At 47.5% G+C, this 24,291-nt stretch overlaps 1 protein-coding gene across 1 annotated transcript; it reads right to left on the bottom strand.

Annotated features, from left to right (window-relative positions):
• Positions 1 to 2,466: 2,466 nt before the first annotated feature.
• On the bottom strand, positions 2,467 to 15,832 carry LOC141129435 (uncharacterized). Its single transcript, XM_073617469.1, has 6 exons — positions 15,742 to 15,832; positions 11,719 to 12,051; positions 9,914 to 10,177; positions 4,906 to 5,199; positions 4,553 to 4,644; positions 2,467 to 3,312 (listed from the first exon to the last, which is right to left on the bottom strand). Exons 1-6 carry the CDS (start codon positions 15,758 to 15,760, stop codon positions 3,166 to 3,168), a joined length of 1,149 nt encoding a protein of 382 aa, XP_073473570.1. The 5' UTR covers positions 15,761 to 15,832; the 3' UTR covers positions 2,467 to 3,165.
• Positions 15,833 to 24,291: the final 8,459 nt, after the last annotated feature.

Genomic DNA, 24,291 nt, shown 5'->3' with positions numbered 1-24,291 from the left:
TAAAAATTTAAATCATAATCTATATTCTATAATGTGATGTACTGCTAATAAATGTAGATGTTAAAGATTTATCCCCAGCTCAGATCATAGATCAGTTGTGTGTATTCATGGCACGGACATCTGAAGTGTCCCCATTACAATGTATGGGAGGCTCTGAAATCCTGCCATGGTGACTGATGAGGGGTTACTGTGCATTTGGATCTCCTCTGTCTCTTCCAGTACCTGAATCCCCTTTAATGTGGTCAGATCCATTCTGGGTGACAGCGGCCAACAATCCATTCGCCAGGTAATTCCAAATCACTTTACTGCTCCCTCTACACCTGGACAGGATCTGGGAATATAAAATCCAAGATGACAGGTCAGGTGGGGGCATTGAATGTCCTCATAGATCACCCAGGATTGTTCCTGGAAAAATGTCCACCCTAGTAAAACACTGTTGTAAGATGACCACCATACCAGCAGATCCAGCACTGGAAACCAGCTTATGGAAATGAACCCGGACACAGCTACATAGAAGGGGCAAGCTGAGAACCCTTTTTTTTGTATCGCTGATACTAAGTACCGATACTTTGCAGTGCGATTTGCATCCATACAAAATGAATGGGCGCAAATTGTGCTGCATGTGATTTGAACAGGAAAGCAGTGCGAGTCCTGTCAGAAATGCATGAGGTTTCCCCACCAGGACTGTGTGAGCCCAGCCTTGTCAGAGATTTTGAGCTCACACAGGAATGGAGAAACCTCCTTGCATGACGGGTTCCACCAGCTCCGGCTCCCATTCGACTGTGGACATCTGCAGCTCCTCCTGCCTTTCCCATGGATTTGCTCCCACAGCCTCTAGCGGCTCTCTCTCTCCAGCCTCTCTCTCTCTCCAGCCTCTCTCTCTCCCCAGCCTCTCTCTCTCCCCAGCCTCTCTCTCTCCCCAGCCTCTCTCTCCCCAGCCTCTCTCTCTCGTCCAGCAGTTCTCTCCCCCCAGCGGGTCAAGTCAACCACTGGACCCCATCTCTCCAACCAGATTGCTGTGATCCACCGCTGTCAAGAAAAGCCGCTTCACCAGTCCGGGGATTTGAAATCTCCACGACTTTCTCTCTTGACAGTACTGACTACACGGCTTCTGATTGGCTAGCGTCCTCCATGTGAAGGTGCTGACCAATTAGCATCCTTGTAGACCATACTGTAAGCACTAGAAAGAGATAGTTCGAACCACTGGAGGTTGGTGGAGAGAGCTGCTGGTGGAAACAAAGCCATGGGAGAGGCAGGAGGAGCCGCAGCTGCAGATGTCCAGTCAGATAGGAGCCGGAGCTGGTGGAACCCATCATGCAGGGAGGTTTCCCAAACTGCTCCTGTGTGCAGGGCCTGTTCCAGCACCCACCAAGAGTAACTGTGAGGGCTTACAATGTTCTGGTACCACCAATACCTAAGGCCCAATTTTCCACAGAGTGCATAGGGCAGGCCATATAGTATATACAGGCGGTCCCCTATTTTCAAACATCCAACTTACAAATGACTCCTACTTACAAACGGAGGGAGACAACAGGCAGTGAGAGGAAATCTACCCCATAGGAAGGGAAATTCTCTCCTGTAAGAGTTAATATGGGAAAAAGGTATCTCCACTGATGCTTTATCACCAATCCTCGTTTCCCTAATAACCCAAAATTTTCTAAATCCAATTGTCATTGGGACAGAAAGTGAGGTGAAATCTTCTGAACAGGGGCACAGACAGCAAAACAAATGTTACAGGGGTGATTATAACCCTTCCCTATGTTATCCAAAAAGCTTTAAAATAGATTTTTTGGCTGGAGCTACACTTACAAAATATAAGTGTTCCAAATTACAAACAGATTCAACTTAAGAACAAACCTACAGTCCCTATCTTGTTTGTAACCCGGGGACCGCCTGTATACTGCTGCTGTTCAGAGTATATAGGGCCTGGGGCCCCACTCCTTTTTTTAAAAAAATTGGGTGCGGGGTTCCCCTTAATATCTATACCAGACCCAAAGGGCCTGGTAATGGGCTGGGGGGGCAACATTACATTACAGCCGCAAGCAGTTTTAAATGACTTTTATTCCTTTAGAAATGTCATTTTGCTGCAGGGACTGTTCTAAACATGGGAAAAATGCTCCACTTTACAGGCATACTATAGTCGCCCAACAGGCATGATATTTAAAGGAATATTTCACTTTTATTGTTTCACTTTAAGCATTATTAAAATCACTGCTCCCGAAAAAAACGGCCGTTTTTAAAACTTTTAGTATATATAGAGAGATTTTATATATATATATATATATATATATATATATATATATATATATATATATATATATATATATATATATATATATATATTCTACATGTGAATACTATTATAGTGCATTGCAGGAAAAAGCTAGAAATTCATGAAACCCAAAACACACACACTTGGTAGCACATTATTAATAGTGTAATGAAAATACATATCCGATCACACAATATACATAATACGCAGAGCAACCATCCAGTCACATTTTTCATTTTCCTTGTTCATTTTTGGACAGATTATTTGTTATACATTCATAAAGAAAGCCGTGATTACAATTCTACATCCTAGTAAATAGGTTGCGATTTGACCTTTTCCAATCTATGAAGACAGGTACACTTTATATAAAAACAGAAGGGTTGATTTACTAAAACTGGAAAACGTGCAAAATCTGGTGCAGCTGTGCATGGTAGCCAATCAGCTTCTAACTTCACTTGTTCAATAAATTGACAATAAAATCTGGAAGCTGATTGGTTTCTATGAAGAGCTGCACCGGATTTTGCACTCTCCAGTTTTAGAAAAATCAACCCCACAGCGACACCTACAGAAACCTTTGAAGACGTACATCACACAGAGAGAGGTGCAGAGATAAAAGTGCAACAGATAATAGAAATCCTATAGCAAGGAGAAGCTGAGCCAAGACTGGAAACACATTGAATGTCAGTCTTGTTTTTCTCTAGTGAATTTTTTAAAATTTAAATCATGATCTATATTCTATAATGTGATGTACTGCTAATAAATGTAGATGTTAAAGATTTATCCCCAGCTCAGATCATAGATCAGTTTTGTGTATTCATGGCACGGACATCTGAAGTGTCCCCATTACAATGTATGGGAGGCTCTGAAATCCTGCCATGGTGACAGATGAGGGGTTACTGTGCATTTGGATCTCCTCCGTCTCTTCCAGTACCTGAATCCCCTTTAATGTGGTCAGATCCATTCTGGGTGACAGCGGCCAACAATCCATTCGCCAGGTAATTCCAAATCACTTTACTGTTCCCTCTCTCCCTGGACAGGATCTGAGAATATAAAATCCAAGATGACAGGTCAGGTGGGGGCATTGAATGTCTTCCTAGATCACCCAGGATTGTTCCTGGAAAAATGTCCACCCTAGTAAAACACTGTTGTAAGATGACCACCATACCAGCAGATCCAGCACTGGAAACCAGCTTATGGAAATGAACCCGGACACAGCTACATAGAAGGGGCGAGCTGAGAACCCTTTTTTTTGTATCGCTGATACTAAGTACCGATACTTTGCAGTGCGATTTGCATCCATACAAAATGAATGGGCGCAAATTGCGCTGCATGTGATTTGAACAGGAAAGCAGTGTGAGTCCTGTCAGAAATGCATGAGGTTTCCCCACCAGGACTGTGTGAGCCCAGCCTTGTCAGAGATTTTGAGCTCACACAGGAGTGGAGAAACCTCCTTGCATGACGGGTTCCACCAGCTCCGGCTCCCATTCGACTGTGGACATCTGCAGCTCCTCCTGCCTTTCCCATGGATTTGCTCCCACAGCCTCTAGCGACTCTCTCTCCCCAGCCTCTCTCTCTCGTCCAGCAGTTCTTTCCCCCCAGCGGTTCAAGTCAACCACTGGACCCCATCTCTCCAACCAGATTGCTGTGATCCACCGCTGTCAAGAAAAGCCGCTTCACCAGTCCGGGGATTTGAAATCTCCACGACTTTCTCTCTTGACAGTACGGGCTACACGGCTTCTGATTGGCTAGCGTCCTCCATGTGAAGGTGCTGACCAATTAGAATCCTTGTAGACCATACTGTAAGCACTAGAAAGAGATAGTTCGAACCACTGGAGGTTGGTGGAGAGAGCTGCTGGTGGAAACAAAGCCATGGGAGAGGCAGGAGGAGCCGCAGCTGCAGATGTCCAGTCAGATAGGAGCCGGAGCTGGTGGAACCCGTCATGCAGGGAGGTTTCCCAAACTGCTCCTGTGTGATCACTATGACAAGCCTGGGTTCACATAGACGCAGTGCAGGAGACCGCATGCGATTTGGACAGGAATCGCACCACATTTCTATTCAAATCGCATGCAATATTTTGCAGTGCTATCAAGTACAAGTACTCGTGAAAATACTCAGTATCAGCCCCAATACCAATATTAATATTGGTGCATCCCTACTACATACTGTAGTACATTCTAGCTGGTGACAACAACCTTCTGTCTCTAAACCCACTGAATAACTAACTATTCTCATTAACAATATAATATTGCGCTATAAAGGAGAGATAGAAAACCACTCACCCTTTCGTTAATGTAGACCACCACCACTAAGACCAACACTACTGCAAATCCAGCAATCAGATACACTCTTGTCCTTCCATATGAATCAGAACCTGTGAGAGTAAATAGGATTTAAAATAACTAATACAGAACATGTAATAAATATACAATGTATCAGTCTGTATGGTCGGTGGTCATGTGATATCTCACCTGTATAATCCTCCATCAGGAGAGCAGAGAAGAGACAACAAGACACAATGTTACTATTCTGTGTCACACTCCCACTATGACCCCCCAGAGAAGAGGAGACAGGACCCCAATCTATAACACCCCCATACATGGAATATAACATGACCCCCCATAGTCACCAATACCTTCTGTTTCCAGCATTCTGATGAACATCGTATCATTGGTCAGCCAGTATTCCCGGATCTCCTCACTGACCGGGTTTGTGATCCTGACCCGGAATCTCCTCTCGGCGTCGTCTCTCTGCACACTGGGGATAATCAGCGTCCTATTGTCATCTATCATCCGGTATCTTTCAGGGATCGGCTCCCCGTCCACCTCCCAGGTCACAGCGCTCTCTTCTCCAGAGAACTGGATGCTCACCGCCATCTCCTCACCCAGCCGGCTACAGTTACTGGTGATGTTGGAGATGAGAACTGGATCTGGAATGATAAGTCATATATCAACAACACTGAGCCCAGATACATGAAATAGAGTGCTAGCTCTTGAACGCACACTGATTATTTGAACAGCAGCCCCGTCCCACATACAGTCCCCAGCGTTAAGTTTTCCCCATAGAGTACAATGGAGTAAGAAGTAGCTAGTAGCAGGGCTGCCATAAGGGGGGTACAGCCGATACAACTGTAAGGGGCCCCTGGGGCCAGTGGGCCTGCCCGGGCCAGGAGAAGGCAGGAGCGGATGAAGGGAAGCTGTGTTGTGCTTTACACAAATGAGCAGATTCTGATGCTCTGTGTCATTGAGCTCAGACATCGAGCTCTTTACTGCCACCTCTGGCTACTATGTGCATGTGCACCCCTCGTATGAGCTGCCTGTACTGTGCTCCTCTGTGTCAGCAACATGTCAGCTTTGTAAAAATGAGCTGGGACTAGGTAGAAAGATTTCCTTTACAAGTAGGGGCTGTGAAGGAAAGGGAGGGGGCTGTTTGTGATGTCAAGGGAGGGGCCAGAGCCTTGTGTGTTTACAGATTTGTGTATGTGGGGGCTGACATATATATAGGTGTGTGTGTTTGTGGGGGGCCTGACATATATGAAGGTGTGAGGGGGGGTGACATATATACGGGTGTGAGGGGGGCTGACATATATACAGGTGTGTGGGGGGCTGACATATATACAGGTGTGGGGGGTGACATAAATACAGATGTGAGGGGGCTGACATATATACAGGTGTGGGGGGTGACATATATATACAGGTGTGGGGGCTTACATATATACAGGTGTGGGGAGTTGATTTATATACAGGTGTGGGGGGACCGACATATATACAGGTGGTGGGGGGTGCCGGTGACATATATACAGGTGTGTGGGCGGCTGACATATATACAGGTGTGGGGGGTGACATAAATACAGATGTGAGGGGGCTGACATATATACAGGTGTGGGGGGTGACATATATATACAGGTGTGGGGGCTTACATATATACAGGTGTGGGGAGTTGATTTATATACAGGTGTGGGGGGACCGACATATATACAGGTGGTGGGGGGGTGACGGTGACATATATACAGGTGTGTGGGCGGCTGACATATATACAGGTGTGGGGGAGTAACATATAGAGGTGTAAGGGGGGACTGACATATATAACGGTGTGTGTGGGGGCTGACATATATACAGGTGTGTGGGGGGCTGACATATATACAAGAGTGAGGGGGGACTGACATATATACAGGAGTGAGGGGGGACTAACATATATATACAGGAGTGAGGGGGCTGACATATATACAGATGTGAGGGGGGCTGACATACATACAGGACTGAGGGGGGGCTGACATACATACAGGACTGAGGGGGGCTGACATATATAGAGGTGTGTGAGGGGGCTGACATATATAGAGGTGTGTTTGCGGGGACTAGCATATATACAGGAGTGAGGGGGGACTAACATATATACAGGAGTAAGGGGGGCTGACATACATACAGATGTGAGGGGGGCTGACATACATACAGGACTGAGGGGGTCTGACATACATACAGGACTGAGGGGGGCTGACATACATGCAGGACTTAGGGGGGCTGACATACATACAGGACTGAGGGGGGCTGACATACATACAGGACTGAGGGGGGCTGACATATATACAGGACTGAGGGGGGCTGACATACATACAGGACTGAGGGGGGCCGACATACATACAGGACTGAGGGGGGGCTGAGTGCATACAGGTGGGGTGGCTGGTGTGTGGATTTGGTGGGATGGCCCATGGGCAAGCCTTGGGGAATGTTGGTGGTCAGACTCGGGGGGCCCAGGCCTAAAGCTGTGTAAGGGGCCCAAAAATTTCTGATGGCTGCCCTGGCTAGTAGTAATTTGTGACATTCAGCTGGACTTGTCCTATAATGATGAAGATGTTTCACTACTGATGGAAGAAGCCATTTCAGCAGCAATGAGTGTCAGGAACATACCCTAGCAATAATGGCCACACGGAGTTTCTGCAGTGGTGTATTTAGGTTTTGTGCTGCCCTGGGCCTGACTAAACTCACGCACCCCCAAATTTAAATATGACCCACCCCTTCCTGTCAAGGCCAAGCCCCTCCCTTTTTAAGATCCAACCTGTCATCTTCATGGGAGAACAGAGGGATGCCGCCAGAAGAGGACAGAGAGGGACACCGCAGGAGGAGGACAGAGAGGGATGCGGCATCTTTTCATAGTGGTGGGGGGAGGATCAGACCCCCCACTAGCACATATCCTCTCTCCTCCCAAAGCACCCAGCACATATACCCTTACCCTCCCTCACATCACCCCATGTCTGCATCTGTTATCTGCCCCCCCTTCCCGGTTACTGTGTCCACCTCCACTGTAAACTATACACAGACCTCAGACCAGCAGCGTGGCTCTTGCACTGAAGTCTTGTCCCTCCTCTGTGGCTCCTCCTCCTCCTGGCTGTGTACACTAGAACATTGGAGCCGAGGAGGAGCCGAGGAGTGTGTGTGGCTGACAGTGGAGAGAGAGTGTCGGCTGGTATGGAAAGCTGATCGGCGCTTGTGGGACCCCGGGCGGCAGATGTCCTGGGTGCCCACACTAGCGAACCCCTGTCTGGCCAGTTACCAGAGCTTAGTGCCAGAACTTGTTGTAGCACTGGGCTCCGGGGCAGTGGCATCACTAGGGTTGGTGTCACCTGGTGCGGTAAAAATGGTGTCACCCCCCTATTTTTGGACCGGAGGCCCAGCGTTGGAGCTTGTTGTGGCGGTCAATAAGGCCTAGAGAATATCAGGTTAGCCACTTCCTAATGGCTCAGTCCCTAGGAGCAGTAATGGATAATGGTCAACAGGCCCTCTTACCAGACCCGGTGAAACTGCAACAGTGATCCCTAGTGTGGCTCTCTGGCGGTGTGGGTACAGCGTGGCTCTCTGGTGTGGGTACAGAGTCGCTCCCTCTCTAGTGGTGCGGGTACAACATGGCTCCCTGGTGGTGTGGGTACAGCGTGGCTCCCTCTCTGGTGGTGTGGGTACAGCATGGCTCCCTTTCTGGTGGTGCGGGTACAGCATGGCTCCCTTTCTGGTGGTGTGGGTACAGCATGGCTCCCTCTCTAGTGGTGCGGGTACAGCATGGCTCCCTTTCTGGTGGTGTGGGTACAGCATGGCTCCCTTTCTGGTGGTGCGGATACAGCATGGCTCCCTCTCTAGTGGTGCGGGTACAGCATGGCTCCCTTTCTGGTGGTGTGGGTACAGCATGGCTCCCTCTCTGGTGGTGTGGGTACAGCGTGGCTCTCTGTTGTGGGTACAGAGTTGCTCCCTCTCTAGTGGTGCGGGTACAGCGTGGCTCTCTGGTGGTGTGGGTACAGCGTGGCTCCCTCTCTGGTGGTGTGGGTACAGCGTGGCTCCCTCTCTGGTGGTGTGGGTACAGCATGGCTCCCTTTCTGGTGGTGCGGGTACAGCATGGCTCCCTCTCTGGTGTTGTGGGTATAGTGTGGCTCTCAAGTGGTGTGGGTATAGTGTGGCTCTCTGGTGGTGTGGGTACAGCGTGGCTCTCTGGTGGTGCAGGTACAGGGGTTCTGTGTGGCTCCCTCTCTGGCTTCCCCAGCACAGTACTCTCTATTTCTCCTCCTGTAACACTCAATTCCTCTGCTTTGTTCTGGGTTCCGGGTTCCGGCTCCCCCCCCGCATGCATGCACTGTGCTGGGGGGAGCCTGGAACCCGGAACCCAGAAGTAGCATGGTGTCTGTGAACACACTGGGGCCGCCAGTCTTCAGGGACTACATTTCCCATGATGCCCCCAGTGTCTTATGATTGGCCCTCTGCTATGGCCAATCATGGCGGTGCGGCAAACGCAATTAGAGCCGCTCTTTCTCTTCTTCCTTTGGCTGATCGGAGAAAGGGAAGGGGGGGCGAGCAGGGGAGATACACAGACAGCCTGCAGCTCTCCTCTCCCTGTCACAGCACTGCTGCTCCATTTGCCAGAGAACTCAGCAGCAGCACTGTGATAGGGGAGAGGAGAGCTGCGGGCTGTCTGTGTATTTCCCCCGCTCGCCCCCTCCCCTTTCTCCTGTCAGCCAAAGGGAGAAAAGAAGAGAGAGCGGCTCTAATTGGGTTTTCCACGCCGCCGCCGCCGCCCAGCTTCCTTCCTGATGTTTCCCTCCCCATGATTGGCCACAGCAGAGTGGCAATCAGGGAGAAAGTCACCACTTTACCAAGGGGGGTGGCTTGACAGCACCTACTAAAACTGCTTCCTGGCCCCCTCTGCACCCGCGACGAAACTGCTCTCTACAGCTGTACTCCCCTGATGGTGGCCCTGCGTGCGGAAGTCAGGAGGGAGCGGGTTCCTTTTTGTGTGGGGGGCCCTTTTTGCTGCCCCCCACAAAGTGCCGCCCTAGGCCTGGGCCTTGTCAGCCTAGGCCAAAACACAGCACTGGGTACCTGTTAACTTCATCCAATCCCCATATAATGTGTCAAGGCAGATGTTGATTGTCCAAGAACACGATAAGAGGTGAGAAGGTTTATGAAATACCCCTATTCTATTTAAAAAATCCCATCCCATAGTGCCATGATGTCTGGGCCTGGTGTTAATTGTTCAAATCACATGGCTGGGGGTAGGAATTGTCAAATCTGAGGGGAGAGAGATGTGAAAATGGCATTACTATTCACTCCCACTATGATCATCTTCTATACAGATCAGATTATTCCCCCAGTAATTGCCCCTCTCACCTCCGATCTCCAGCCGGTATTCCCGGATCTCCTCACTGACCGGGTTGGTGATCCTGACCCGGAATCTCCTCTCGGCATCGTCTCTCTGCACACTGGGGATAATCAGCGTCCTATTGTCATCTATCAGCCGGAATCTTTCAGGGAGAGGCTCCCCGTCCACCTCCCAGGTCACAGCGCTCTCTTCTCCAGAGAACTGGACCCTCACAGCGACCTCCTTACCCAGCCAGCCCCTGGTACCGGTGATGTTGGAGATGAGAACCGGATCTGGAATGATCAGGAGAAAGAAGGTCACCATCAGTCATAGCTCACCAGCACAGAGCCCAGATACATGGAATAGAGTGCTAGCTCTTGTACCCACAATGATTAGTTATGTGATCTGCCAGCAATACTATGGTGACCACATTTCCAAACTTCCATTCAGGGACACCCTCCAGCATGCACCTGTCGGTGACATCACAAGGGGGCGGTGTCAGCAGCTCACATTACAGTCGGTGGGTGGCCATGCTTGAGAGCAGAGCTGGGTTTATAAGCAACTTTAGTGCCTTAGATAGAAAAAGCATTTGTTTAATGTATGTTATCCTATCATTGCAGTTGCAGGCAGACGCTTAGATTCAGAGAGTGTAATTGTTCTTTCAATGTTAGGCTAACAGCAAATGCTCTTTATATCTAAGGCACTAAAGTTGCACATAAAGAAAACCCCATACTTTAGACTACAAAAAAGGATTCAAATGATCTGAGGGATCTGGAGTAAAAATTGGAAAAAATGAAGCTTCAAGATGAATCTAAAATGAGCTTCTCCTACTTGATATGTACAAATCCATGCACAATGCAGTGAATGCACCAGTGGCAGCCCCCCTAATCCATGCGCCAGGCCCCTAATCTCCACGCAGGGCGCTGGACGCATGGATTTCTACTGGTTTTTTTTTTTTTTGGAAGCACATGATTAGAGCCTGAGGTTCTAATTTGCTTCAAAAAAAGGGTGGGCTTGGGGCGCAGAGCACTGCACCCTGAGCCCACCCAGTTTTGTGACAATAGCAAATTAATATTTGCTATTGTCTTCCTGATTCTCCTCCCGGCCAATCAGGAAGTGGGTCCTGAGACTGAGTAAGGCCGCCTTCCCATCCATCACCCGTGGGAGGAGGTGGCGGCATCGTGTGGCAGCAGAGGTCAGTGGGGCGGGTTTGGACGGCGGGTGGCAGTGGTGCGAGTGGGGGGAGGTTTTTTTGCCGCCCCCTCAAAATATTGAGCACCAGCCGCCACTGGAATGCACATGCACAAAATAAATTCAACCATAGGGAAATACTAGTACTGAATGTACCTGATGTCTGTAACACACTGAGGAGAAGGACTGAGCACTGCAGCATCCAGTATTCTGTCCGGGAGTCGGGACGCTTGGGGCTCCACAGCTGTAAGACACGCCGAACACCGGCGGCTGGGGGTGATGTCAGGGGCGGGAGGCAAAAAACCAGGGCTGGCTAATGCCCACGGCTCCTCCTTTGTGAAAGTATCCAATTAGGAAGGTGAGGGGGCTTTATCCACCTCTTGCTGTGTTTCTCCAGGAGAGGCAGGGCACCACACGGCTCGCCAAGATTATGTCATCGGTGCAGAATTGCGAACGGCTGCATCGGTTGTGTCAGTTTCATTCCGGGACTGACTTGCAAAATGCAGGACTATCCCGGGCAATCCGGGACTCATGGTCACCCTAAGTGTTACTGGCCTCTATAAATAAGTGTATCTCTTTTATTTTCCCCCATATTGTACAATATACCGTGGAGAGAAGTGTGATGCAGTATATGGACTCTTACCCAGAACACGGATCTCTGTAGAGGAGAGTGTAATTGTCGGGTTGCTGTGGAATTCTAGAATATACACACAGGAGTCTCTCCTCCCAGTCTGGGTCAGCTTCCAGCAGCCGCTCCCTGTGTCCAGGTGAAGTCTGGTCTTGTCATTGTTTTTGGTGCGCAGATCTTCACAGTACAACAACAGTAAAGTGTCTGCTACCCCCCCACATCGTCTGTACAGCTCCAGCACACCTTCAGACCGAGGACACTTCATATTACATTCACTGATCTCCGATCCGCTCTGTATGTACACCATCCCCCATGTCAGCAATGGAAAGACCAGGATATACAGGAGACCTAACAAAAGAAATACACATCACTTGACGTAGGATTCAACTCTCAGAATTCTTTCAGCTGAACACATTGAGCACAATAAAATCAACATTCCTCAGTAAACTATTTGTTACAATTCATAACACAGCATATGCGGTTTATACCATTTCAATGCTGTTGGTTCATGCTATCCCAGTGCTGCTTCCCTGAACTTCTGGTCTACACAGGAAAGGGTTAATAGGGTAGTGGAGTCAGTCTGACAGCTTGGAGAAGGGAGGGGGAAGGGAGGAGGGGAGTACCTTGCTATTCTAGGCTATGGGGCTATGCGTTTCTATTGATGCACACTGTGTAGGGCATAGGTGTTAAACTGGCAGCCCTCCAGCTGTTGCAGAACTACAAGTCCCATGAGGCATTGCAAGGCTGACAGTTACAGGCATGACTCCCAAAGGCAGAAGCATAATGGGACTTGTAGTTCCGCAACAGCTGCAGGGCTGCCAGTTTGACACCCCTGATGTAGGGAGACAACTCTAGTCCCTGCATGCAAGGGTGACTCCATAGAAGACTACAAGAGGAACAAGACACCCGGAAGCAGGAAACCTGGAGCACTGGTCAGGGTACCAGCTTAAACTGGAACATAGACAAAGATTAACCACTTGCTTACAGGGCACTTAAACCCCCCTCCTGCCCAGACCAATTTTGAGCTTTCAGCTCTGACGCACTTTGAATGACAATTGCGCGGTCATACAACACTGTACCCAAATTAAATTTTCATCATTTTTTCCCCACAAATAGAGCTTTCTTTTGGTGGTATTTAATCACAGCTGGGATTTTTATTTTTTGCTAAACAAACAAAAAAAGATGGAAATTTTTGAAAAAAAAAAATCATGTTTAATAGTTTGTTATAAAATTTTGCAAACAGGTAATTTTTCTCCTTCATTGATATGCGCTGATGAGGCGGCACTGGTGGGCACTGATAGGCTGCACTGATGGGCACGGATAGGCACAGATAAGGCGGCACTGATGGGCACAGTTAATGCGGCACTGATAGGCACAGTTAAGGCGGCACTGATGGGGACAGATAAGGCGGCACTGATGGGGACAGATAAGGCGGCACTGATGGGGACAGATAAGGCGGCACTGATGGCCACGGATGGGTGGCACGGATGGGTGGCACGGATGGGTGGCACGGATGGGCACTGATAGGTACCACTGATGGGCAGCACTGATGGGGGACACTGATGGGGGGCACTGATGGGGGGCACTGATGGGCGGCACTGATGGGCACTTATGGGCACTGGTAGGTGACACTGATGGGCACTGATAGGTTGCACTGATGTGGGTGCTGATGGGTGGCACTGATGTGGGTGCTGATGGGTGGCACTGATGGGTGGTACTGATGGGTGGCATTGTGGGCACTGATGGGTAGCACTGTGGGCACTGATGGGTGGCGCTGATTGATGGCACTGTGGGCACTTATGGGTGACGCTGGTGGGCACTGGTAGGCAGCATTGCTGCCTATTGCCTTGTGTTGGAAGATCGCCGTGATCGGGACTGATGTCCCGATCACGGCCGCCGGTGATCGGGTTTTTTTTTCCTCCTCGCGCTGTCAGCGCGAGGAGGAAAAATAGCCGATTACCGGCTCTGTTTACATCACATGATCAGCTGTCATTGGCTGACAGCTGATCATGTGGTAAGGGGTCGGGACCAACCCCTTACTCTGATCTGTGATCAGGCGAGTCTCATAGACTCGCTGATCACCGAGCGCGCCGCGCGTGCCCTGCAGGGGGCACGCAGGCCGCTCGTGCACAGGACGATGTCAGTAGACGTAGTTCCGGCAATTTAGATCTGCGCTGTTGCCGTCATTTGGCAATGGCCCGGATCTGAAGCGGTTAAAGTGCTTCTAAAGCCTTAAGGTTGTTTTTTACCTCAATGCATTCAGATAATAAAAAACTTTCTGTGCTGCAGGAACCCCGCCCCCCCAGCCCCCCCCCCTTTACATACCTGAGCCCAATCTGATCCAGCAATGTGCATTAGAGCAGCAGCTTTCACTGCTGTCTCTCTGCTCATTGGGCAGATTGATAGCAATAAAATGCTGTGACAAGTTAGCAGGGGCGGGGCGAAGCCACCCACTCTGTGTCAATAGATGCAGACAGAGTGGTTCAGGAGCGAGCCTGCATGGGTGCCCCCATGGAAAGGCACTCGAAGAGGAATGGCCTGGAGCACCGTCGGGGGACCCCACAAGAAGAGGATCGGGGCTGCTCTGTGCAAAACTATTACCGCTATAGAGCTCGTCACCATTACATTCCTGACCCCTCACCCCCCCCCCCCGCACACTACACTCCTCACCTTATATCTTATATATACTGATCTCCATGTATAAACCGCTGGGATCACACATTATATCTCTGTATACAGATCACATCTATTCCTATATACTGATCTCCATGTATACACTGCTGGGATCACACATTATATCTCTGTATACAGATCACATCTATTCCTATATACTGATCTCCATGTATACACCGCTGGGATCACACATTATATCTCTGTATACAGATCACATCTATTCTATATACTGATCTCCATGTATACACCGCTGGGATCACATATTATATCTCTGTATACAGATCACATCTATTCCTATATACTGATCTCCATGTATACACCGCTGGGATCACACATTATATCCCTGTATACAGATCACATCTATTCCTATATACTGATCTCCATGTATACACCGCTGGGATCACACATTATATCTCTGTATACAGATCACATCTATTCTATATACTGATCTCCATGTATACACCGCTGGGATCACACATTATATCCCTGTATACAGATCACATCTATTCCTATATACTGATCTCCATGTATACACCGCTGGGATCACATATTATATCTCTGTATACAGATCACATCTATTCCTATATACTGATCTCCATGTATACACCGCTGGGATCAGATATTATATCTCTGTATACAGATCACATCTATTCCTATATACTAATCTCCATGTATACACCACTGGGATCAGATATTATATCTCTGTATACAGATCACATCTATTCCTATATACTGATCTCCATGTATACACCACTGGGATCAGATATTATATCTCTGTATACAGATCACATCTATTCTATATACTGATCTCCATGTATACACCGCTGGGATCAGATATTATATCTCTGTATACAGATCACATCTATTCTATATACTGATCTCCATGTATACACCGCTGGGATCACACATTATATCTCTGTATACAGATCACATCTATTCCTATATACTGATCTCCATGTATACACCGCTGGGATCAGATATTATATCTCTGTAGACAGATCACATCTATTCCTATATACTGATCTTCATGTATACACCACTGGGATCACACAATATATCTCTATACAGATCACATCTATTCTATATACTGATCTCCATGTATACACCGCTGGGATCATATATTATATCTCTATATACAGATCACATCTATTCTATATACTGATCTCCATAGTAGTAATAATAGTATTATCAATATCAATAGTAGTATTAATATCAATCTCAATAGTAGTATCAATATCAATAGTAGAAATAATATCAATCTCAATAGTAGTATAAATATCAATATCAATAGTAGTAGTAGTAGTAGTAGTAGTATCAATATCAATAGTAGTAGTAGTATCAATATTATGTACAGCCAGACATTACCTTTCCATCGTCCCATCATCAGAGATCTCTCTGCTCCTCAGTCGTGTTGTCTCTCATATGGAGACAGATTCATTGTAAGAAGTAATATGAAGTTTGAAGTAGAGGATGACGTATAGGGGTGGAGTGGGGGAGGAGCGTGTTCATATGAATGTTATGCCTGAAGCGGCCGATACTGTGACATCTAGGTACTATACTATGTGCTGAGATAGCCCATGGCATGGAACAGAAATATCATTCGCAGGACAGAAGATAATTCCATATTTGTGCAATACTTGGTGTAGTGATCAGTTCTATTAGATATCCATGTATTGTGATTGGCATTTCTTCCTCTTTTCAGTCCCAGCCCTGACCATACATGATAGGAGAGATCTGGATTTCTATAGTACATTTCACCATGGAAGTGTGATCTGCTCCCCCCCTGTCTCTCTATAATATATCTCACCATGGAGGTGTCTTCTGCCCCCCTCCTGTCTCTCTATAATATATCTCACCATGGAGGTGTCTTCTGCCCCCCTCCTGTCTCTCTATAATATATCTCACCATGGAAGTGTCCTCTGCCCCCCTCCTGTCTCTCTATAATATATCTCACCATGGAGGTGTCCTCTGCCCCCCTCCTGTCTCTCTATAATATATCTCACCATGGAAGTGTCCTCTGCCCCCCTCCTGTCTCTCTATAATATATCTCACCATGGAGGTGTCTTCTGCCCCCCTCCTGTCTCTCTATAATATATCTCACCATGGAGGTGTCTTCTGCTCCCCTCCTGTCTCTCTATAATATATCTCACCATGGAGGTGTCCTCTGCCCCCCTCCTGTCTCTCTATAATATATCTCACCATGGAGGTGTCTTCTGCCCCCCTCCTGTCTCCCTATAATATATCTCACCATTGAGGTGTCTTCTGCCCCCCTCCTGTCTCTCTATAATATATCTCACCATGGAGGTGTCTTCTGCTCCCCTCCTGTCTCTCTATAATATATCTCACCATGGAGGTGACTTCTGCTCCCCTCCTGTCTCCCTATAATATATCTCATTATGGAAGTGTCCTCTGCTCCCCTCCTGTCTCTCTATAATATATCTCACCATGGAGGTGACTTCTGCTCCCCTCCTGTATCCCTATAATATATCTCCCCATGGAGGTGTCTTCTTCTCCCCTCATGTCTCTCTATAATATATCTCACCATGGAAGTGTCTTCTGCTCCCCTCCTGTCTCTCTATAATATATCTCACCATGGAAGTGTCTTCTGCCCCCCTCCTGTCTCTCTATAATATATCTCACCATGGAGGTGTCCTCTGCCCCCCTCCTGTCTCTCTATAATATATCTCACCATGGAGGTGTCTTCTGCCCCCCTCCTGTCTCCCTATAATATATCTCACCATGGAGGTGTCTTCTGCCCCCCTCCTGTCTCTCTATAATATATCTCACCATGGAGGTGTCTTCTGCTCCCCTCCTGTCTCTCTATAATATATCTCACCATGGAGGTGACTTCTGCTCCCCTCCTGTCTCCCTATAATATATCTCATTATGGAAGTGTCCTCTGCTCCCCTCCTGTCTCTCTATAATATATCTCACCATGGAAGTGTCTTCTGCTCCCCTCCTGTAACCCTATAATATATCTCCCCATGGAGGTGTCTTCTTCTCCCCTCATGTCTCTCTATAATATATCTCACCATGGAAGTGTCTTCTGCTCCCCTCCTGTCTCTCTATAATATATCTCACCATGGAAGTGTCTTCTGCCCCCCTCCTGTCTCTCTATAATATATCTCACCATGGAAGTGTCTTCTGCTCCCCTCCTGTCTCTCTATAATATATCTCACCATGGAAGTGTCTTCTGCCCCCCTCCTGTCTCTCTATAATATATCTCACCATGGAGGTGTCTCCTGCTCCCCTCCTGTCTCTCTATAATATATCTCACCATGGAGGTGTCTTCTGCCCCCCTCCTGTCTCTCTATAATATACCTCACCATGGAAGTGTCTTCTGCCCCCCTCCTGTTTCTCTATAATATATCTCACCATGGAGGTGTCTCCTGCTCCCCTCCTGTCTCTCTATAATATATCTCACCATGGAGGTGTCTTCTGCCCCCCTCCTGTCTCTCTATAATATATCTCACCATGGAAGTGTCTTCTGCCCCCCTTATGTCTCTCTATAATATATCTCACCATGGAGGTGTCTTCTGCCCCCCTCCTGTCTCTCTATAATATATCTCACCATGGAGGTGTCTTCTGCCCCCCTCCTGTCTCTCTATAATATATCTCACCATGGAAGTGTCCTCTGCCCCCCTCCTGTCTCTCTATAATATATCTCACCATGGAGGTGTCCTCTGCCCCCCTCCTGTCTCTCTATAATATATCTCACCATGGAAGTGTCCTCTGCCCCCCTCCTGTCTCTCTATAATATATCTCACCATGGAGGTGTCTTCTGCCCCCCTCCTGTCTCCCTATAATATATCTCACCATGGAGGTGTCTTCTGCTCCCCTCCTGTCTCTCTATAATATATCTCACCATGGAGGTGTCCTCTGCCCCCCTCCTGTCTCTCTATAATATATCTCACCATGGAGGTGTCTTCTGCCCCCCTCCTGTCTCCCTATAATATATCTCACCATGGAGGTGTCTTCTGCCCCCCTCCTGTCTCTCTATAATATATCTCACCATGGAGGTGTCTTCTGCTCCCCTCCTGTCTCTCTATAATATATCTCACCATGGAGGTGACTTCTGCTCCCCTCCTGTCTCCCTATAATATATCTCATTATGGAAGTGTCCTCTGCTCCCCTCCTGTCTCTCTATAATATATCTCACCATGGAGGTGACTTCTGCTCCCCTCCTGTATCCCTATAATATATCTCCCCATGGAGGTGTCTTCTTCTCCCCTCATGTCTCTCTATAATATATCTCACCATGGAGATGTCTTCTGCTCCCCTCCTGTCTCTCTATAATATATCTCACCATGGAAGTGTCTTCTGCCCCCCTCCTGTCTCTCTATAATATATCTCACCATGGAAGTGTCTTCTGCTCCCCTCCTGTCTCTCTATAATATATCTCACCATGGAGGTGTCTTCTGCCCCCCTCCTGTCTCTCTATAATATATCTCACCATGGAGGTGTCTTCTGCCCCCTCCTGTCTCTCTATAATATATCTCACCATGGAAGTGTCTTCTGCCCCCCTCCTGTCTCTCTATAATATATCTCACCATGGAAGTGTCTTCTGCTCCCCTCCTGTCTCTCTATAATATATCTCACCATGGAAGTGTCTTCTGCCCCCCTCCTGTCTCTCTATAATATATTTCACCATGGAGGTGTCTTCTGCTCCTCTCCTGTCTCTCTATAATATATCTCACCATGGAGGTGTCTTCTGCTCCTCTCCTGTCTCTCTATAATATATCTCACCATGGAAGTGTTACAATGACAGTAAAAAATGTCCAAACAATACAGAGATAAACATTGTAACATTCTACATCCCTCCACCAGCTGGAACTGCAGAATAAATAAAAAGCACAGAGCACACAGCACACAACACAAAGCACACAGAACAGAGCACAGAGCACAAACAACATAAAGCACAGAGCATACAACACAAAGCATAGAGCACACAACACAAAGCACAGAGCACACAAGACAAAGCATACAGCACACAGTACAGAGCACACAGCACAGAGCATACAGTACAGAGCACACAGCACAGAGTACACAGTACAGAGTACAGAGCACACATTACAGGGTACAGAGCACACAGCACAGAGTACAGAGCACACAACACACAGTACAGAGCACACAGTAAGTACAGAGTACAGAGCACACAGTACAGGGTACACAGCACAGAGCACACAGTACAGAGCACACAGCACAGAGTACAGAGCACACAGTACAGGGTACACAGCACAGAGCACACAGTACAGAGCACACAGCACAAAGTACAGAGCACACAGCACACAGTACAGAGCACACAGTACAGAGCACACAGCACACAGTACAGAGCACAGAGCACACAGTACAGAGCACACAGCACACAGTGCAGAGCACACAGTAAGAGCACACAGTACAGAGCGCACAGCACAGAGTACTGAGCACACAGTACAGAGCACACAGCACAGAGTACAGAGCACACAGCACAGAGCACACAGTACAGAGCACACAGTACAGAGCACAGAGCACACAGTACAGAGTACACAGCACAGAGCACACAGTACAATGCACACAGTACAGAGCACACAGTACAGAGCACACAGTACAGAGCACAGAGCACACAGCACAGAGCACACAGTACAATGCACACAGTACAGAGCACACAGTACAGAGCACACTGAGTGTTTTATTGGAGATCACTTCTATTACTAACAAGCAAATACAATAACATTCCACACTCTCAATTTTTACAATGACAGTAAAATGTTTCCAAACAACACAGATATAAACATTACAACATTCTACATCCTCCTCCAGCTGGAGCTGCAGAATAAGTAAAGAGGAGTGTCCGGCAGATGATTGGATGGGCGGTGTTCGGTGGGTGCGGCTATACTCAGGGTCTGTGGAGGATTCCTCTGACTGCTCAGTATCTGTCAGACTCCACACTGATCACTTCACTGAGTGACGTCACTCTGGGGGCCACACAGTACAGAGCATAGAGTACTCAGCACAAAGCATAGAACACGCAGTACAGAGCACACACCATAAAGCACACAACACAGAGCATAGAGCAGAGAGCATACGGCACAGAGCACACAGCATACAGCACAGAGCACACAACACATAACATATAGCAAACAGCAAACAACATAGAGCACACAACACAGAGCACACAACATAAAGCATACAGCACACAGTACAGAGCACACAGCACACAACATAAAGTACACAGCACAGAGCACACAACATAAAGCATAGAGCACAGAGCACAACGCACACAGTACAAACACACAGCACAAAACATAAAGCACACAGCACAAAACATAGAGCACACAGAACACAACACAGAACACACAGCACACAACACAGAACACAACACAGAGCACACAGTACAAAGCATAGAGCACACAGCACAGAGAATACAACACACAACAAAGCATACAGCATACAGCGAACAGAGTGCACAGTACAGAGTACAAAGCATACAGCATAGAGCACACAGAACATAGAGCACAGAGCACACAGTACAGAGCACACAGTACAAAGCATAGAACACACAGTACAGAGCACAAAGCACACAGTACAGAGCACACAGCACAAAGCATAGAGCACACAGCACACAAAGCATAGAGCACACAACACAGAGCACACAACACAAAGCATAGAGCACACAGCACAAAGCATAGCGCGCACAACACAAAGCATAGAGCGCACAACACAAAGCATAGAGCGCACAACACAAAGCTTAGAGCACACAACACAAAGCATACAGCACACAACACAGAGCACACAGCCCACAACACAAAGCATAGAGCACACAGTACAGAGCACACAACATAAAGCACAAAGCACACAGTACAGAGCACAAAGCATAGAGCACACAACACAAAGCATAGAGCACACAACACAAAGCACACAACAAAAATCACAGAGCACACAGCACACAACACAAAGCACACAGTACAGAGCACACACAACATAAAGCACAGAGCACACAACATAAAGCATAGATCACACAACATAAAGCAAAGAGCACACAAGACAAAGCATACAGCACACAGTACAGAGCATACAGCACAGAGCATACAGCATACAGCACACAGCACAGAGCACAGAGCATACACCACACAGTACAGAGCACACAGTACAGAGCACATAGCACAGAGTACACAGCACACAGTACAGAGCACACAGTACAGAGCACACAGTACAGAGCACACAGCACACATTACAGAGCACACAGTACAGAGTACACAGCACAGAGCACACAGTACAGAGCACACAGCACAGAGCACACAGTACAGAGCACACAGTACAGAGCACACAGCACAGAGTACAGAGCACACAGTACAGAGCACACAGCACAGAGTACAGAGCACACAGCACAGAGTACAGAGCACACAGCACAGAGTACAGAGCACACAGTACAGAGCACACAGTACAGAGCACACAGTACAGAGTACACAGCACAGAGCACACAGTACAGAGTACACAGCACAGAGCACACAGTACAGAGCACACAGCATAGAGCACACAGTACAGAGTACACAGCACAGAGAACACAGTACAGAGTACACAGCATAGAGCACACAGTACAGAGTACACAGCACACAGTACAGAGTACACAGCACAGAGCACACAGAACAGAGCACAGAGCACACAGAACAGAGCACACTGAGTGTTTTATTGGAGATCACTTCTATTACTAACAAGCAAATACAATAACATTCTACACTCTGAACTGTTACAATGACAGTAAAATGTTTCCAAACAACACAAAGATAAACATTATAACATTTTACATCCTCCACCAGCTGGAGCTGCAGAATAAATAAAGAGTGTCCGGCAGATGATTGGATGGGTGGTGTGCGGTGGGTGTGGCTATACTCAGGGTCTCTGTGGAGGATTCCTCTGACTGCTCAGTATCTGTCAGACTCCACACTGATCACTTCACTGAGTGACGTCACTCTGGGGGGCGGAGGCCAGACACTGAGGCATCACGACTTACAGTGTGACTGCCTCAGGCGACCCAGGACATGACTCAGCGGCGACTTGCAAGACGACTTCTGTATAGAAGTCAATGCAAGTCGCCCTGAAAGTCGTACAGGAACCATTTTCTAAGTCGGAGCGACTTGCGTCGATCTGATTAGAACGGTTCCATTGCACAGAATGGGACGCTACTTGTCAGGGGACTAGGTCACCTGACAAGTCGTCCCAGTGTGAACTGGGGCTTAGAGTGGGCAAGGAGTGAGCTAGTGGTGGAGGCTGAGATAGTATCTTATTGGACAGAGGGTGTGGCGTGGGTGTGGCTATGTTAGGGGTATCTGTGTAAGTGGGCGGAGTCTTGTTAGTAGCTCTGAACCTCCAAGCTGATCATTTTATGCATTCCTTATGGCAGAGAAAGTAGTGGGAGGGGAGGAGGTGAACCTGATGGGCGGGGTCAGTGAATATGTAAGTGGCTGTAGGGCGTATAGAGAGTCAGTTACTGGATATGAGCTGAGAAGAGAGGATCACACTGGGATGACTTTCATGCTGCTGGAGGGTATGATTTTGGGGTGGGGGAGGGTGTAATGGAAAGTATTGCACTGCCCCTCCCCATGTATGATGGGATGGAGAGAGAATGTGACATGTGACAGTTGTGATGTCATTAGAGGAGGAAGTGATCAGGTCACACACAATGTTACATGTTGCTATAGAAAGAAAAATACAATTTCCTTTGATTGTAGTTTGTGGTTTCTGTATCTCCAGACAACATCCAGGAGGTGGCGCTGTGTTCCTGGTATACAGCCAATCAGAGATGTCAGTGTGGATCCCATTCTCTCTGTATAGCTCAGAAGTTTAGATGCTGAACATGAAATATATCTAAGGACAAAACTTATTATTATTATTATTATTATTATTATTTTTTTATATCTTCATTAAGGTTATTTTTTTTCCAAGGCCTAATCAATGCACTGAATTGGACCGGCAGTTTTTTTCTTTTGAAATCCTATATGCCTATGTATTTTATTTCTGGGTGTGTCACCCTACACTTTATATATGTGTTTTTTTTGTTTTCACTCAGGGTGGAGGGTGGGGGTCTTTGGGCCTACCCTGAAGTCTAGGGGGAGGATATGTGGCCCTCAGGTTCCTTCCTCCCCAGCCTTGGGGGGGTCTCTCTTCAGGAGAGCCCCTCCCCTAATACCCTCTTCCAGACCTCGCTTTTTCTGGCACTTTTTTTTTACATGTAACTGTGATGGAACCGTCCAACGCTTTGCTTGAGTGCCAGTAGCAATCAGTATTTTTTGCTCGAAAATTACTTAGAATTCCCAAACATCATATATATATATATATATATATATATATATATATATATATATATATATATATATATATATATATATATATATATATATATATACACACTATATTACCAAAAGTATTGGGACGCCTGCCCTTACACACACATGAACCTTAATGACACCCCAGTCTTAGTCCGTAGGGTTCAATATTGAGTTGGCCCACTCTTTGTAGTTATAACAGCTTCAACTCTTCTGGGAAGGCTGTCCACAAGGTTTAGGAGTGTGTCTATGGGAATGTTTGACCGTTCTTCCAGAAGAGCATTTGTGAGGTCAGGCACTGATGTTGGACAAGAAGGCCTGGCTCACAGTCTCCACTCTAATCTATCCCAAAGGTGTTCTATTGGGTTGAGGTCAGGACTCTGTGCAGGCCAGTCAAGTTCCTCCACCCCAAACTCGCTCATCCATGTCTTTATGGACCTTTCTTTGTGCTCTGGTCCAAACCATTTGGTGGAGGGGGGATTATGGTGTGGGGTTGTTTTTCAGGGGTTGGGCTTGGGAGTTCTAAGTAACTTTCTAGCAAAAAAAACGGAAAATTGTATACTCACCTTTCCGTAATTTTCCTTTCCTGACGCATCTTCATGGCAGCACACAC

The sequence above is a fragment of the Aquarana catesbeiana genome, linkage group LG02 (genome assembly GCF_042186555.1).
Source record: "Aquarana catesbeiana isolate 2022-GZ linkage group LG02, ASM4218655v1, whole genome shotgun sequence".
Classification (NCBI taxonomy): domain Eukaryota; kingdom Metazoa; phylum Chordata; class Amphibia; order Anura; family Ranidae; genus Aquarana; species Aquarana catesbeiana.
This window is presented reverse-complemented; position numbering and strand designations above follow the sequence as displayed.